This window comes from Panthera tigris, chromosome A2 (assembly GCF_018350195.1).
Source record: "Panthera tigris isolate Pti1 chromosome A2, P.tigris_Pti1_mat1.1, whole genome shotgun sequence".
Lineage (NCBI taxonomy): Eukaryota > Metazoa > Chordata > Mammalia > Carnivora > Felidae > Panthera > Panthera tigris.
Genome location: NC_056661.1, coordinates 21,563,760 through 21,580,272, shown reverse-complemented (window position 1 = coordinate 21,580,272; position 16,513 = coordinate 21,563,760). Strand labels below are relative to the sequence as shown.

The window sequence follows — 16,513 nt, the reverse complement described above, 5'->3', positions numbered from 1 at the left end:
TTGCTAGGATTTGCCAGGATTTGTTGGTTGCCTTCTGTGTGCTTAGCATTAAATGAAAAATTAATGGACACTCTCCAAATTGGGATTTAGGCACCAAAATGAGTTTCCCTCTCGTGTAGCATTATTGTACCCTTAGACTTGCAATGCCTGGGAGATTTTGTTTTTGTTTTGTTTTCTCTTCTAGGCTTTTGTAAATTGGAAAGAGGCTAAACTGACTTGGAGTTTTTTCAAACAGTCTTTCTTGAAGCAGATCTTGACAGAAGGTAAGTGAAAGGTCACCCTGAGCAGTCTGGATACCATAGTATATATAGGTGAGGGAATTTCACGGAACTGCTGATTACCTAGACCTGGACCATTTGCTTTATAGAGCTCCCTGACCTGAGGAACCTCAGAAATTGGAGCTTTTTAAATAAGGAGGACACTGACATTTACATACCGAGGGTCAGTGCCATTATCTAATTTCTACAGGGTCCTACAGTAATGAGGAACGATTTAATTTGAATCCACATCTAATTCCTAAACCCCATGTTTTATCATTTAAAGAAATGTATTATGCAAGTTCTTTATGAATTACACAAAACTTGGAAAATAAAGAAAATTATCCATAATCTCATTATCCTGTCCTAACTTTTTAGACATTTCTTTTTTTGAACTTTTTTTTTTTTAAGAACCGAGTTTTCATCATTTTATTTTTTTAAGCAGTCAGAGTCACCCTTATGTGATAGTGTGGCCAGGCTTCCAGTTTCTTAAAGCTTTCCAGTTTAACAGTGACAGAGCAATGCAGGCAGAGGGTTGGCACAGAGCTGCACATACAGCTAGTCTTTCTCCATGTGTGTATTGGTTTATTTATGCCCAGCTGTAGCTCAGAGAGTGAGGCTGGAGGCAGCTGGAAGCCAGTAAAGGCAGTGGCTTCTCTCCGCATAAATGTCATATGTCGTACACATACATATTTGTTACTGAACATGTTTTTAAATCTTTTCAAAAAATTATATTTTAATTATAAAAATAATATAATTCATTACAAAAATTTTAGAAAATAGAAAGTTCCCTATAATTCTAGCATTCTAATATAATCATCATTATTATTATCTCGTTATTTTCCTTTTTTCCCCTGTCTTTATTTTTCATTAATTATGGTTCCAAAGGGAAGTAACTCCCCTGAGCCACTTTCCCCGTCTGTGAGTTAAGGCATAGAACCAGGAGGGCTCTGAGGGCTCTTGAGCTTTGACAGTGCTTATTTCTAGCCTGAGTCTGTAACATTGCCATTACAAAAGTGAAACTCACTCATAGGACTTCTGGGGAAAGTAAGGTCAGAAGCCTTTGGAGAGCTGAGTGAAGGTGCCTTACCTCTATGTTGCTTGGGAGCAGGATGTGCTGTTTACCACCGTCTCCCCAGAACCCTGCTGGGACTGCTTGTGATCAGTGTTCAACAAATTTTATTGATAAAGGTATCTGTAGTGAAATTGTATATTGTGATAGTTCACGTTGTTAGAATGGGAAAATCATTGGAAGGAGTTTGGAAAGGGCATTTGCTTTTATGCACTTTGTTTTCCTCCCAGAGTTTTAAGAGCAACTGAAATGAGTTAAGAAGTGGATCCAGTCAAGCGATGGCCTGATTGTCTAGATTGTAGTGGCTAGGTTTGTGGCAACAGGTGTGAGTTAGCCAGGCCTGAATGTGATACCGATGGCTTCCACGGTGGGGCCACCCTGGCCTGACTGCCCAGGGCTGTTAGGAACCTCTCAGGGCTTTCATCTCCATGGCTGTGAAACGAGGAAGTGGCTGGACAAGGACCACCCCCACGAGGTTCTTTTTATCTACAAACTACAACTCTAAAAAACAGTTGAAATCATTCATTGTAATAGCAAAAATATAGGTGCTGTTAACTTCTGCCCCCACATTTCCTGAACACTGTGTGCCAGGTGCTGAGAATACACAGATGAATGAGTTACAGGCCACAGCCTCAAGGAGCTCATTCTCTCACCAGAGACACAAACAGTTGTGTGGTTAGCTTTGAACCAGGGCTGCGAGAGCTATACTTGGAAACATTAGCTCTTTCGAGTGCCCTCGCATTTCCTGGAGCTCTGCTAGGAAACAAGGGACAGCAATGTGAGGGAGATGTGGTTCCTTCCCCAGGGAGCTTACAGAGTTGGGAAGGAGAAGCCGCTTGTACCAGAACACATAGAGGTTCCTGTGGAAAAGCCAGTCTAGGTGGCCAGCATGCTTAGAGTGGAGGCTGGGAGCAGGAGGGGCCCAGCCTGAAGCAGAGCAGCTGGAGGGGCTAAAGCCTGATGGGGCAAAGCAGAGGATGACTATGTGATGGTAGGTGGGGATGAGGTTGGTGAAGGAAAGCTGAAAAGATAGCCTGGGGTCGATTTACAAAAGGCCTCAGGTGCAGAATTACGGAGCCTGGACTTTTTGTAAACATCAAGAGCCATTTAAAGGTGTGAAAGCAGGGGTCACCTTAAGATCTGTATTTGCAGAAGCTGGGACTGTTAGCAATGAGGATGGATCAAGGCAGTGCAGAGACACAGATAGGAGCTAGTGATGTCCTGTGGTCATGTGGGCTGAGTCTGAGAGGGTGCAGGGAGGACCAAAGGGAGACTTGAGAGAAGATCCTCACTGCTTCTAGTCTCTGAATATCGCTTTCCTTTTTGAGCAAGTTTCTAGGAAGTGAGAATTTGCCCTTTACGGCTGTGGGCACTGCTCAGAGCTCCATCCATCCACAGTGGGCCACACAAGGAGGAAACCTGATGAGCCTGTGCACATAATCATGGACCTCTCATTTCACAGAACCTACACTTAAAATTTGGAACAGTCATTTTTATTATTAACATATAGTAATCTTACCTTCCTCCCTTTTTTTAAGTTATCAGACTGGTCTTATTGATTTTGTTTTTGTTTCAATTTAACTGGTTTGGAGATTTGCTGTCAATAAATCCCCCATCACTTGCCGTTATTACTATTTTGAGATTATGGATAGAATCTTGTTTGAAATCAATATTAAGAACATGTCTTTAACTGACTATATAATTTTTCTCCTTTGAGACTATTTGCCAGCTGGAAAGTTGATAGTCGATAAGAGAAAAGGAAACAAGAAAATAATGTGCCCTTGAAATGCTAATTATTTTGGTTTTCTATTTGTAGGCGAGCGATATGTAATGACCTTTTTGAACGTGTTAAATTTTGGCGATCAGGGTAAGATGAAATTCTGTAGTGAACACCATTAGTAGATAATTAGTAATAGTTTTCTCTGCGGTTTGATACAGTTAATGAAAAATATACCTGATGATTATAAAAGATGAAGATTGGAAAAAAATGATTCCTAAAGATTGAAAATTGTTGGTTTCTGTAAATATATAGAGTGTACTGACCGCCCCCTCTCTTGTGACTCGGGTGGCAGGTTCTCTGTTGAGATCCCCTGGTTCCTGCAGAGCTCTGGTGTCCGTCTGGGGTTTGGGGGCACTGACAGAAAAGGGAGCTTGCCATCACAGTCACAGAGTTGCCCTGTGATCGTGCGGCTAGATAAGTCTCAATACTTTCTTTGTATTTATTTTTGACTATAATCCTGAAGTAGTGGAAAGAAAAAAATTTTTAAATCAACTTGGCATTAATGATTTCTATTAAAAAAAAGTGCTGGTGCTGGAAATGTTCTGTCTTGACTGTGTCAGTGTCAGTATCCCAGCTGCAATACTGTGCCCTGCTCTCACAAAATGTTACTATTCATGAAACTGAGTAATGGATCTGTGATTTCTTAAAACTACCTGTGAATCTATAATTACCTCAAAAAAGTTCCATTAAAAAAATTAAATTAGTGGGGCACCTGGGTGGCTCAGTCGGTTGAGCGTCTGACTTTGTCTCAGGTCATGATCTCAGGGCTTGTGAGTTCAAGCCCCACATTGAGCTCTGTGCTGACAGATTAGAGCCTGGAGTCTGCTTCGGATTCTGTGTCCCTCTCTGGCTCTGCCCCTCCTTCACTCATGCTTTGTCTCTCTCTCTCTCTCAAGAATAAATAAAACATTTAAAAAAAATGTTTTTTAATTAAATTAGAAAGAATGTTAATGGTGCCATGAAAACTCAAATCAGAAAACTAGTAGGATTATTGTTTCTTCCTTTTTTTCTTGTAGGTGTATACGATATAGTGAATAATCTTGGCTCCCTTGTGGCCAGATTAATTTTCCAGCCAATAGAGGAGAGTTTTTACATATTTTTCGCCAAGGTGCTAGAGAGAGGAAAGGACGCCACACTTCAGAAGCAGGTAGTCTTGGTTCTTAGGTCACTGTCTCTCTGGTGAATGCTCCAATTTCAGGGTAAACAGACTGAAATGTGCAGCAGCCAGTTTCCCTTCTGTTTGATCTGAAATTTCCTTCTAGATTTCATTCTTCCATCGCCTTCCAAATGATGGTAGGACTCTGAGCTCACTTCTTTTGAAGCCTTCTCCCTTTGCCCTGGCTGGCCCCTCCCTTCTCATTCTTAGTCCTTCTTTGTAAGCTCACTCTTGATCCAGCCTTCTCAGAACTCTCTGCTGCCGTCCCCAGTACGGCGCATACCCCTCCCCTGGTCTAGGCGTAGCTGGAAGAATCGAGGTTGCCTCCTCCATCCTCACATTCTCAAGAACCACAGGCAAGCCGAAGGATGCAGAGTCTGGGACAAGGCTCGTGTAGGGCGTGGGGAGAAAAGGATGTGGTCATTTGGTGTCACTCACCACACCAGTTGCTTAATAAGCTTCTTAAAGACCGTGAAGTGCCCAGAGCTACACTCTTCTATATACTCCTATTGATAAATAACAGAAGAGATTTTAATCCAGGCGTATTTGGTTGTCGAAACTTCCCTTTTTCTAAAACCATCGAAAATGTCTGACTTCTCTTAGAATTAAAAGGAAGCTAAATCACCCTCTTACATGTCTTAGAAGACATTTTGAAAAATACAGTTTATGCACAGTTGACTGGTTCTCAGTCGATTTAGGAATATTTTCCTAAGCATACTTTGACAGGAATGTCAGAATTTGGAGACGTTTGTCAGGAGAAGCACACTGACAAAGCCAGCCGGCTAGCAATGTAAAAACTTGCTGTCCATTTAAGAATAAATACCAGGGGCGCCTGGGTGGCTCAGTTGGTTAAGTGCCAGACTTCGGCTCAGGTCATGATCTCACAGTTCGTGGGTTCGAGCCCCGCGTCGGGCTCTGTGCAGACAGCCTGGAGCCTGCTTCAGATGCTGTGTCTCCCTCTCTCTCTGCCCCTTCTCAGCTCACACTCTGTCTCTCCCTCTCTCTCTCAAAAATAAATAAACGTTAAAAAAAAAAAAAAAAAGAATATCAGAGAGGAAAGCTAATGTTTCCTAAACAACCTTTGAAATAACTTATCCTGAATGAGTTAAAAACCAGACCTCCCCTGAACTACCTAAGAAGGCACAGATTGTCTTTTTTTCCTTCATTTCCTTCGTGCTAATTGACATGGAAACAGCATAGGCTGCAGAAAAGCAGTGACGCCTCTCAGCAGGTGAACAAGTGATCTGTAAGACAGCAAAGAGAGATAAGGCCAGATGTGAAGTTTTTCTTTAGCTCATGATTCATCCAACTTCCTTCCCTCTCCCCCTGTCCCAGGAGGACATGGCTGTGGCCGCCACCGTGTTGGAGTCCCTGCTCAAGCTGGCCCTGCTGGCCGGCCTGACCATCACCGTTTTTGGCTTTGCCTATTCTCAACTGGCTTTGGATATCTACGGAGGGGTCATGCTTAGCTCTGGATCAGGTACGTGCAAGAGTTTTGTCAGATTGATTCTAATTTCTAAACAGAAATAGAAGAGTCTTATGAAATTCAAAAACTTGCATGCATATGGGTTGATACTTGTCGGTATAGGGGACATTGTCAGTGGCTGGGATTCTGAGGCCGTTCCCCTCATACAAGGTCAGAAACATCTGGGTACCATTAGGGGGGTTTGGCACCACATCAGCCAGTCCCCCAAATTCACTTGGAGAAGTCATTATGAATCTTTGGCTCTCCTCCCAGGCTTAAGATGTGTCTTGCGGGGCACTTCCCTGTGCACCCTCTCGGATGAGGGAGGAAGGCAGAGAGCAGGCTCTAATGAGTCTCCGCTTGATACTAAACACATGTGAAGGTAGTAAATGCCACATAAATCTCACGGCCTGATGCATGAGAGCCTCTGAAGGATAACTCAGAGCCATTTGCAGAGAATAAAATTGATCTCGGCAAGTAAAATGGTATATTTAATCCAGTGACTCTTGGTCTTTGAAGGACAAAATTATCGAACGTGTCTAACTTTGAAACAGCGGTGCCCAGGCCACTGAGCACCTCACAGCACTTGCTAGGCCCTGGGGACTTCACCAATTTCAAAATGTGCTACGCCACAGGCTGGCAATCCACTTGCAGTGTTTCATCTTGGGTTGGGTAAAGATGTTTTCAGTTCCTCAAGGCACTAGACAAGAACCCTGAAGTCTTCTTTCTGCTGCCCCATCTCAATGTAAAGGGCTTTGTCAGATGCCATTTTACAAGTTCCCTGGCATGTTTTGGTCTCCACTATAATGGTCCCAAACTTAGGGTATTAGGGGAGGAGGGGCCAAGTTTCTACACAAGAGCCAAGGTCATTAAGTTTGGAGAAACACCTGCTGTGAACCCAATGAGGTGGTTTGCAGCTCCCTGCGGGCTTGTGCTGTGAGACCCTGGGATTCCATCAGACAGGCAGGGAGGCCTCATTAGGAAGCCATTAGTATGAGTCAGTGTGCAGAGATTGGGGACTTGACTATTTCACAGTAGCAGGGCCTCCTTAAAAAAGGTAATCACCAAGAAACAGCTTGTATTGTAATGAAATCACAGGACATTTTCATGAGGAGAAGGCTGTCCCATCAATACAGTGTTCACCTGGTGGAGTAATTAGTCATAGAAGGTACAGAAACAGACTGCTGTGATTGTGTAGCCCTTTTGCTCAAGTAAGAGGCTGGTCCCAGTTTTCAGCATTGATAGATTTATCAGTTACAAGGGTCAGTGTTAGTTGATTTCTAAGGTAATAAATTCTGTTTCTAATGTTTTATGTCAGTCATTAATAATTTTAGATTCAACATGATGAGCACTGAGTAATGTGTAGAATTATTGAATCACTATATTGTACACCTGAAACTAATACAACACCGTTAAAAAAAATAACAATTTTAGATTCAAAAAGATACTCCTTTGGTATCCTCTTCAGAAATAGGAGAGTCTTAAGAATAGTCTGGATTCTCAGTCTCTGAAAAAAATGTGCTGTTTGGTGAATCAGCACTGTTGTTATTTCTTGCCTGGCCCAGGGTTCCATCAGTGCCACTGTCCTAGCAGGGTCTTCTAGCATTTTTCTCCTTGTGGTAGCTGCCTCTCACATTGACCAAACCTTCAGCTCTCTCTCTAACACCAATGGTGGCTTCTGGTAGTATATCCCCAACCTTGGCCCCTGCTGGCTTTCCTTCCCTCATCTCCTTGCTCTGCTCCTGACTCTTTGGACTCATGCTGTGGATCTGAATGCCTTTCCTTTGCCAGAAAATATGAACACTGGAATTCTTTTAGTGACTAAGTTATTGAGGCCTAATTTACATAAAGTAAGATTCTGTACTCTTAAGAGTACAATTTGATGAGTTTTGACAAATATATACACCCATGTAACCAACATCCTGGTTGATAGGTTCAACACTTTCATCACCCCAGAGAGTTCTCTCAGGACCCTTTCCAGTCATCTGCCTCCCTCTACCTCAGAGGCAACCACTGTTCTGATTTCTATCACTACAGATTAGTATTGCTTTTTTTTTTTTTTTAATGTTTATTTTTGAGAGAGAGAAAGCAGGGGAGGGGCAGAGAGAGAGGGAGATGGAATCTGACGCAGGCTCTTGCTGTCAGCACAGAACCCAGTGCGAGGCTTGAACCCACGAACCGTGAGATCGTGACCTGAGCTGGTCAGAAGCTCAATCAGCTGAGCCACCCAGGCGCCCCAGTGTTGCTTTTAAAAGGGACTTCATATAAATGAAATCACATGGGGCACCTGCGTGGCTCAGTTGGTTAAGCGTCCAATGTCAGCTCAGATCACGATCTCTTGGTTCGTAGTTTGAGCCCCGCATCGGGCTCTCTGCTGTCAGCACAGAGCCCACTTTGGTTCTTCTGTCCCCTTCTCTTTCTGCCCCCTCTACTCACTCTCTCTCTCTCCCCCTCAAAAATAAATAAATAAACATTTAAAAAATAAATAAGTTTTTTTAAAAAGCAAATGAAATCATAAAGTATGGACACTTTAATGTTTGGTTTTTTTTCCCTCAATATACAGTTTTTGGGATTCATCCATGTTTTTACACGGATCAGTAGTTTTTTTCTCTTTGATCACTTCTCTGAGAAGTATTCCTTTATATGGCTGGCCCACAGTTTATTCTTTCTCCTGTTGATGATCAGTTTGGGCTATTATGAGTAAAACCGCTATGGACATTTTTGTACAAGGTGTTTTGTGAACACATACATTTATTTTTGTTGGATGGATATTTATGGGTGGAATTGCTGGGTCATAGGTTTTATTAAAAGTTGCTTGGCTGTGGGGCGCCTGGGTGGCTTAGTCCGTTGAGCATCTGACTTTGGCTCAGGTCATAATCTCTGGCTGGTGGGTTCGAGCCCCACGTTGCTCTGTGCTGCCAGCTCAGAGCCTGGAGCCTCTTCAGATTCTGTGTCCCCTCTTTCTCTCTGCCCCTCCCCTGCTCATGCGTGCTCTCTCAAAAATAAACAGGAATATTAAAAAAAAAAAGTTGCTTGGCTGCCTCTTGGTAATGGCCCTCCTAAAAGAGGGGATCAATTCCATTTTTAAGGCTCCCAGTCTTTTGTTAGCAGATTTTTCCAAAGCTTGTTAGTTAGCTATAGAACTACATCACTATGTTTTAGAAGAAAATAACACGATGGTTACTCTGATTCTCCCTGCAGATTTGCAGAGGGGTTCTGTCTCTAGTTTTCTGCCGCTCCTGAGCCCTGGGCTTCTCCCCAGTGTCTTTCGTCCAGGACCTGTTCAGCCGAGGTTCTCATACATGCAGGGCCACTAGTGGCCTTGAGTGCTCAAACCAGCAGACCTCTTCGTGCAGATTTACAAAGTGAGAAGACTTGCTTCCTGGCCAGATGAGAATTTAGTTGTTAAGAGAGATTTGTAGGCTTAATCTCAATTGCTCTTTTGTTTTTAGCCGTTTCTTTTAATCGGTGCCATGGAATACTGGGAGGCCTTCCAGATAGTTAAGACCATAGTCTTGAGCACATGTCTGCCCATTGACGGTACCAGCAGGGCTCCTGAGCCAGTTCTGGTACGTGTGGGCCTTCTGTTTGGGCTCTGGAGTCTCCGTGGGTTGTTTCCTCATAGGTCCTGTTTTGCTGCGTTCCTACTGTCTCTACGTCCTCCTGCTTGCCATCAACGGAGTGACCGAGTGTTTCACATTTGCTGCCATGAGCAAAGAGGAGGTCGACAGGTAGGTAACCTGAAAGACCCGCCTTTAATCACGGCCTTCCCCCGAGTTGCCAGTCTTCTCTCTTTTCGTCCTGAGCGTGGATTCACGGAAAGCTCTCGCAGAGGCAGCACCTACAGCACTAGCGCCATGTCCGGGCTCTCCGGTGTCTGCGCACGCACCATCCGGTTAGTCTTCCCCACGCACGGCCGGGGCAGCAACCCCCCTTCGCCTCCCTTTGGAGGAGGAAGAAATCCGGGCCCCGTGGGGCTGTGTTAGTCCAGGTTTGCAGAGACAGGCACAGGACCAGCTCCACTCCTCCACTGCCTTGCCCAGTGCCCCTGTGGGTTACCACGGAGCTTCTGCAAGATCCAGAGTCCTCCACCTGAGACTCTGATTTGTAGGCCTTGGAGAAACTCAGGGATCTGTGACAGCTTTCCTCAGAGAAAGGCCCAAGTGCGCATATATGTTTGCCACAATTTTTTCCCATCCATTGACCCCAGATCAGGACCTCTGCTCTGGTGCCTCAGACTGGTTCTTAGCACTGGCCATCAGTCAGAATGCCCCCTGGAGCTTGTTTGATGTGCAGATTCCTTCTTCCACCACTCTCCTAGCACGCTTGTGAAACCAGCCACCTCCCGACATGTGTGTTTTTTAAAAGCTCCTCAGTGATTCTGACACCACCTCCTAGCTTAGAGCTTCTGACCCTCACCCAGCATCATTCATCTCTTGTGTCCCAAATGCCAGAAGTAGCATGGCAGTATCTTAAGGCATCACTACAGGATGAGGTTGAGGAGAGGGGTAAAACTGATAGGGGAAAAGGAGAGGAGGAAAAGGGAAAGACCATAGAGGGACGGGTGCAGATAATGAGGCAAGTGGTCCTGGTGATCCTCTTGTCCCCTGAGGCCTGGATCCCTTGTGGGAGGCCTTGTACTGCCTTTCTAAGGCCTTGAGTGCCATCAGTAGCCCTCAGGCCCAGGGGTGGAGGTGGGACAAGAAAGGGTAACTCAGAGAGTTGGAGAACCTTCCTCTCATTCAGAGCAGCCTCTTTATGCTTCCAGCCTGGGGCTGTTTCACAAGGAAGCTTGGTGACTTTGCTACCGCACAGTCGAGAACTGGAGCCCAGAGCAGCATCTTAGCCCAGACCCACCAGAGTCCCCTAGGAGTTCCAGCCCCTCCTAGACCAACTGAATTAGCCTGTAAGGGGCTGGGGCCGAGGAATCTTTCATCACATAGCTCTAGGAGATTTCTGATGGGCAGCTACGGTCTGAGGAACCACTGGCCCAGACCAGTTTATCGGTAAAAACTACATTGAGCACTGTGACCCTGTACATATTAGGTGGACATGACTGAATGAAGCCCTCACGAAGCAGCAAATACCCCAGTTATGTGCAGACACACTGATGATTCTTAATTCTGTTAGATTGCATTTTTCAAACTGCCATGTCATGACCCAGTAAACTGATTTCTCAGCCTACTTTTAAGTCACAACCTGCAGTTCTCAGATACTGGTCCAGATAGGGTTTTTACTTCAGGTAGTTAAATGTGTAGCTATAAAACTACTTGGAGTCATCCTCTCCACCCTTTTTTTCCCCATGGATGAAAAGGTCTATTTAAGTTTAATTTTGAAATACTGTGTTGTTATTTGAAAGGTGTTTCAAACGTGAAATAATTTTTAGATATAATGTAAAATATACTAAATGAGGCACTGGGCCACAGTACAAAGAGCTCTGGACAAGGAATCTATCTCTTTGGAGGGAATTTTGTTGTAATAATTTCAGCATTAGTGTTAAGGGGGAGAGTCAGCACTAAGCCTGCTTAAAATGGTAAAATGTATCTTACAATCAAATCATGAGGGAATATAGACAGTGGCTGGCTGCTTTCTTTCCTCTTACATTGCAATGAACCAAAAGAAACAACTTTCTAAATTCGCTGTAATGCGATTTTGATGATATATAAACATCTGGAAAATTATTTCCATGGTATTAGTAGTCAGCATGGAGAAAACACAGAACCAAAGCGCCTTCTAATGCAGTTTTCATCTGTAGCAACGCACTTCCCCAAAGAGTGAAATGTGTTCCCCCTGTGTGTATTAAACCCAGCAGCCAGGTTCTGTCTGGGCCTGCGGCCCAGCCCCCAGCCCTTGTGTGAGCACATGGCACCTGGCCTCATCACAGACCACAGCATTTTTTATCTCTGTGAATTTAACCAGACATACAACTCCAGTAAGGATTTTTATAGTGGGTTTGGGCAGTTTAGTTAAATGTTATGATTGATTTACATTGGGCATTTTAGATTCTGAATTGAAAAAAAAATACTGTATTGATAAAGTCATGGGCTTTTACTTAAAACTTTAATCAGTGTTTTTCTAAATTAAAATAGGGCATTTGGTTGGACCTGGAATATTAGAAAATCCTTTGAATTCCAAGTTTTTTTGTTAATAACCTCATAATATATATAGACTCTGATTGATGGCCTTTTCGTCTTCCCTGTTGAAGAATTTTTGTTCTGTTTTGTTAAGGAGCTCTCCATTTCTTTTCATTTGACAAATGCTTTTTGAGCATTTGCTTTCTAATAGGCATCGTGTTAAGCTCCAGGAATACAGCAATGAAGAGACAGACGAGATCCCTGCTCTCCTGAAGCTGACGGTGGGGGAGGCAGACAGCAAACACGTAAATAAATAAGGAAATACTGTGCAGCTCAGATAACTACAACAGGGTTATGCAGAGAGAGTGAGGCTCTTTTGGATTGGGAGGCCCCTCTGAGGAGGTGGCATTCAGGCTGAGGCTGGGTGACCAAGCAGAGTCTGCTGTACAAAGATGGGGCAGAGCCTCTCAGGCACAGGGGACAGGGACACAAAGGCCCAAGACTGATTTGTTGGCCTTTGAATGTCCAGCGTGGAGCTGGTCTCCATAATTGTTGAGTGAAGGACGAGTGCCATTTTCTCATGTTGGCTCATGAGAGACTGGCACCATCCTTTTCATGGCTGCGGAGGCCACATTGATGGCTGTGCCTTGATGTGCTCAACCAGCACCCGCTGGGGGACACTGCAGTTGTTGCCACAGCCCACATCTTTGACCATCTATGTCTTGATAAGCATGATTTTAAGCCTAGTATTTTCTTGGGGCCATGAAAAAAATCAGCATTCATAAAGAATTTACTGTTTACATTAACCAAACCTTATAGAATAGTCATTATTGTCACTAATTTTGAATTGATTTAAAAAGTGGTATTTTAATTGCATCTTTAAATTTCCCTTATTTTCCTGAAGTGGATTATGCCTTTAAGGCTATAGATTTGTGAGTTCTGGAAATTTCAACAGCTGTAGAGCCATCTTCTGACAGTGAAAAACACTGGACCCTTATCATTATCAGCTCTTCCCAAATGGCCACACCAAAGAAGCCACACTGTTGAATTCCTTGCTGCTTGAATTAGTATGAATTAGCTACTGGTTTCACCCATTATTGACATTTTACTTAGAGTTGGGTGAGAATGACTTTGAAAGTTTTGGAATCTCTTGCCTCAAATCCAAGGATTAGTGTAGTAGAGCTGTCTGAGATATTTTCTGGGGGAGAAAAAAAAAGATTATATAGCTCTACTTCTTTTTGTAAAAGAGGTCATGTAACTGGTCTGTGATGGTCCCCACCCTCAGTGGCTTGTTATGAAGTTGGCAATTCTGATCATTGATCAGGTGTCAGTGAAAAGTATACCTCCCTTGTTGGAGGATTGTGTGTGTGTGTGTGTGTGTGTGTGTGTGTGTGTGGTATTCTTATCACCTCCTCTGATAAAGTATATCTCCATAGCACCTTGGGCTTGGTCAGCCTGAGGACTAGTACCTGGGCATTTGGCATAGTGGCTTTCTTACCACCCCTTGCGTGCTGAACCTGGGTGACCTATGAGGTTTCCTAACCCAGCAGACATAGCTGGGGGACCTAATGGTTTGGTTCCCTCAAAAACTATGTACCTAGAATGCCTGTTGCTCGCTAGGCAGAAACCATATGCTGGAGAATTTTGTTCATGACTGTACAGCCTTTTGGAAGACTACAGCAGCTGTTTTCTCTTTGCTAAGACTCAGTTGCCCTTGCTGAGACCTAAAGGTAACTAAGCTCATGCTGCTTGAAGCCAGAGAAGTAGAAGGGCAGCATAGTCCATCCAGTCAGGAATCCAGAGAGCTCTGGTGACATGAAGAGCAGATGGAAGGATGGGGACACTGCAGTGGTTCAGGCCTTGCTCCCTGTGTGCATGTCACTTTGGAGGCTGGTCACCTGTTGTGGGTAAAGTCTCCTGGCCAAGGTTACAGGGCTTCTGCATTTCCCAAGGGAAGCAGTATGCATTTCCCCAAGTTTAGGGCCCAGAGTCAGGTCACTCCTTAAGCAGATTATTCAGCCTCTCTGTGCCTGGTTTCCTTGTCTGTAAAATGCATCGAAGCCTCAGAGCAGGGCCACGTGTGTCACTCACCAACGTATCCCCGCACCCCTCACAGTGCCTGTCTCAGAGTTTGCATTCATATGTAATGATTACCCTGTCATATTCTTTGTGCCTCACATTGAAGACCTGGGCTGAACAGGATTTTTATGTGTTTTGACCACAAAGTGTCAAATCACTTATCCTTAAAAACCATAAACATCTTGAATTACTCATTTTCTCACTCTTCTATTCGGTGGGGGGCCGGGGGCGGCGGGACAATGACATTTCCGTGCTACCCATATAGCATTCATGGTTATGAAAACTAGCTGGGTCATGGCAACTCAGAGGTGCTTTCTGTGATCTCATGTTCACAGCCACTTATTTTGGAGCAATCTTATCTTGGGAGAACGTACCCACTGCCCTGCTTTGCTTGTCTCCCTCTCTGCAGGTACAATTTCACAATGCTGGCCCTATCATCTTCATTCCTGGTGTTATCCTACCTCCTGACCCAGTGGTGTGGCAGTGTGGGTTTCATCTTGGCCAACTGCTTTAACATGGGCATTCGGATCACACAGAGCCTTTGCTTCATCCACCACTACTACCGAAAGAGCCCTCATAGGCCCCTGGCGGGCTTGTGCCTATCACCGGCCCTCCTCGGAGCATTCGCCCTCAGTGGTGGGATTACTGGTATTTCTGAGGTGAGACTCCCGGCAGCCTTCACACTACATGATTTTGCAAGCTGCCCACTGTCCCTTACTCTCGGCTCCCCCTTCCTCCTCTTCCTGAATCAGCTGGGCAAGTGCCGTGAAACCTTGGTTTGTGAGCATAATTCATTCCAGAAACATGCTTGTAATCCAAAGCACTCATTATATCAAAGCAAATTTTAGGAACCATTGACTCAGTTGTGATCATGTGACATTCAGCATCACATACTACTCGTTTTGCAAGACATCACTCATTTATCAAGTTAAAATGTATTAGAAGTGTTTACTCATCTTGCAGAACACTTGCAGAACAAGTTACTCACAATCCAAGGTTCTACTGTATTTGCCACCCCTTCCCCTAAGCCTCTAGGACAGCATCTTATGATAGACGTGGCCAAACAGTGTTATCAGTGGGAACAGAGAAGCCCCTCGGTATGCGGTTGTCACCCCTTTCTGACCTGAAGCTGGAATATTAGGGCCTCCGCTTTCCCTGGCTTACCCCAGAGGAAGGCCATACGGATGGAGGGGTGATGACCATGCTTTCTTCCCACAGGTGTTGCTCTGCTGTGAGCAGGGCTGGCCAGCCAGGCTGGCGCACATTGCCGTGGGGGCCCTTTGCTTGGGAATGACTGTTGGGACAGCGTTCCTCACAGAGACCAGGCTGATCCACTTTGTTAGGACTCAGTTAGGTGTGTCCAGACTGGCTGACAAAACCTTGTGACCGCAGAGGCGTGGACACCTGTGGCACCTGGACCAGCCGCGGGGTAGTTTTGTGCAGGTGCAGAAGAGCCCTGCTGGGTGTCTGCGGTGGAGTAGGACTGACCCAGGCAGGTGACACGTCGGAGAGCTGCCGGACTGAACGCTGTCCGTTCGAACCTCCCAACGGGAAGGAGGAGCTCCGCTTCTAAGGGAAGACCAAAAAGCTCTTTTAAAATCGATAACATTATTTTTGTCACCAGTCTGTTCTAATCAGTATTTTTCCCTTTGATTAATGTATTCCTTTCTGCTGTGATTGACCTAAGGCGCCACATACACCAGCAAACTATCTCCTGGACGTTATAGTTAACATCCTGGCCCGGAAACAGATGTGGCCACTTGACCCTTCACAGGAACATGGAACTTACTCCGTAAGAGAAGGAAGGAGACCTGATGTTATGCACCAAATTAGAACAGAGATGGCCCTGGAGTTGTGGCTTTCCCCATGTCAGCACTGTGGTCTGGGTTTTTAGAGAGGGAACAACGTTCCTCAATGAGAAACCCAAGAAATGAAAACGCAGAGTCTTTTGGGTCACATTTCCCGGAGTTAGCTAGGAGGAGTCACACACCTCATCTTGGCTGCTGTGCACCCCAGACCACGTGCCTTTCCAGATTCAGTGCAGGCTGGCTCAAGACCCCCGGCTTGGCTACCTGCAAGAAGGCTCTGAGGGAGCGGTGACCCGGTGTGAGCGGCCTTGGCCCCTGAAGGGAGCGCTGTTCTCGCGGAAATTGCACAGATGGCAGTTGAAGCAGAAGTGGGGTATTTTTTTCCTTCAGAATAAAATGGGGTGCTTTCTGTGTGGCAAGCCCCTCCCTCTGGCCCATTGCTTCCAGCACTGCTCAGTAACCCTGAATGCCAGCTTCCGGACAAGAGTGGCAGGCCTGGGGATCTGGTCCCCCAGATGATGGTCTGAGCCCTGCATCCCGCACCCTGCAGCCAGCAGGCAACATCATCAGGCATCGTTCTCAGGTGGCAAAGCATTTTTCTTCTTTCACTGATATATTAATTCCTTTTGGGTATCATTGACACAAACCGTATCCTGGATGGTAATAGTGATAATGGTGATGGTCATAGTGGTGCTGATGTCCCACACTTTCCATTTATACCCAGAAACAGGGCAACTTGTATCAGGTGGTGGTTTGGCTAAAATGCACCCCTTTAATACACACCCAGGGGCCAAGGACCAAGACCCACAGCACATGGAGACT

The 16,513-nt window shown here is 45.1% G+C and overlaps 1 protein-coding gene across 1 annotated transcript in view; it reads left to right on the top strand.

Moving 5' to 3' along the window:
* RFT1 (RFT1 homolog) overlaps positions 1–16,125 on the top strand; it is a 35,668-nt gene extending 19,543 nt beyond the window's left edge. The window contains exons 7-13 of the mRNA XM_007081902.3: positions 185–263; positions 3,146–3,196; positions 4,126–4,256; positions 5,601–5,745; positions 9,356–9,461; positions 14,293–14,542; positions 15,102–16,125. Coding sequence (XP_007081964.2) covers positions 185–263; positions 3,146–3,196; positions 4,126–4,256; positions 5,601–5,745; positions 9,356–9,461; positions 14,293–14,542; positions 15,102–15,269 — 930 coding nt within the window. The 3' untranslated portion in view covers positions 15,270–16,125. The remainder of the gene's footprint in view (positions 1–184; positions 264–3,145; positions 3,197–4,125; positions 4,257–5,600; positions 5,746–9,355; positions 9,462–14,292; positions 14,543–15,101) is intronic.
* The last annotated feature ends 388 nt before the right edge of the window (positions 16,126–16,513 follow it).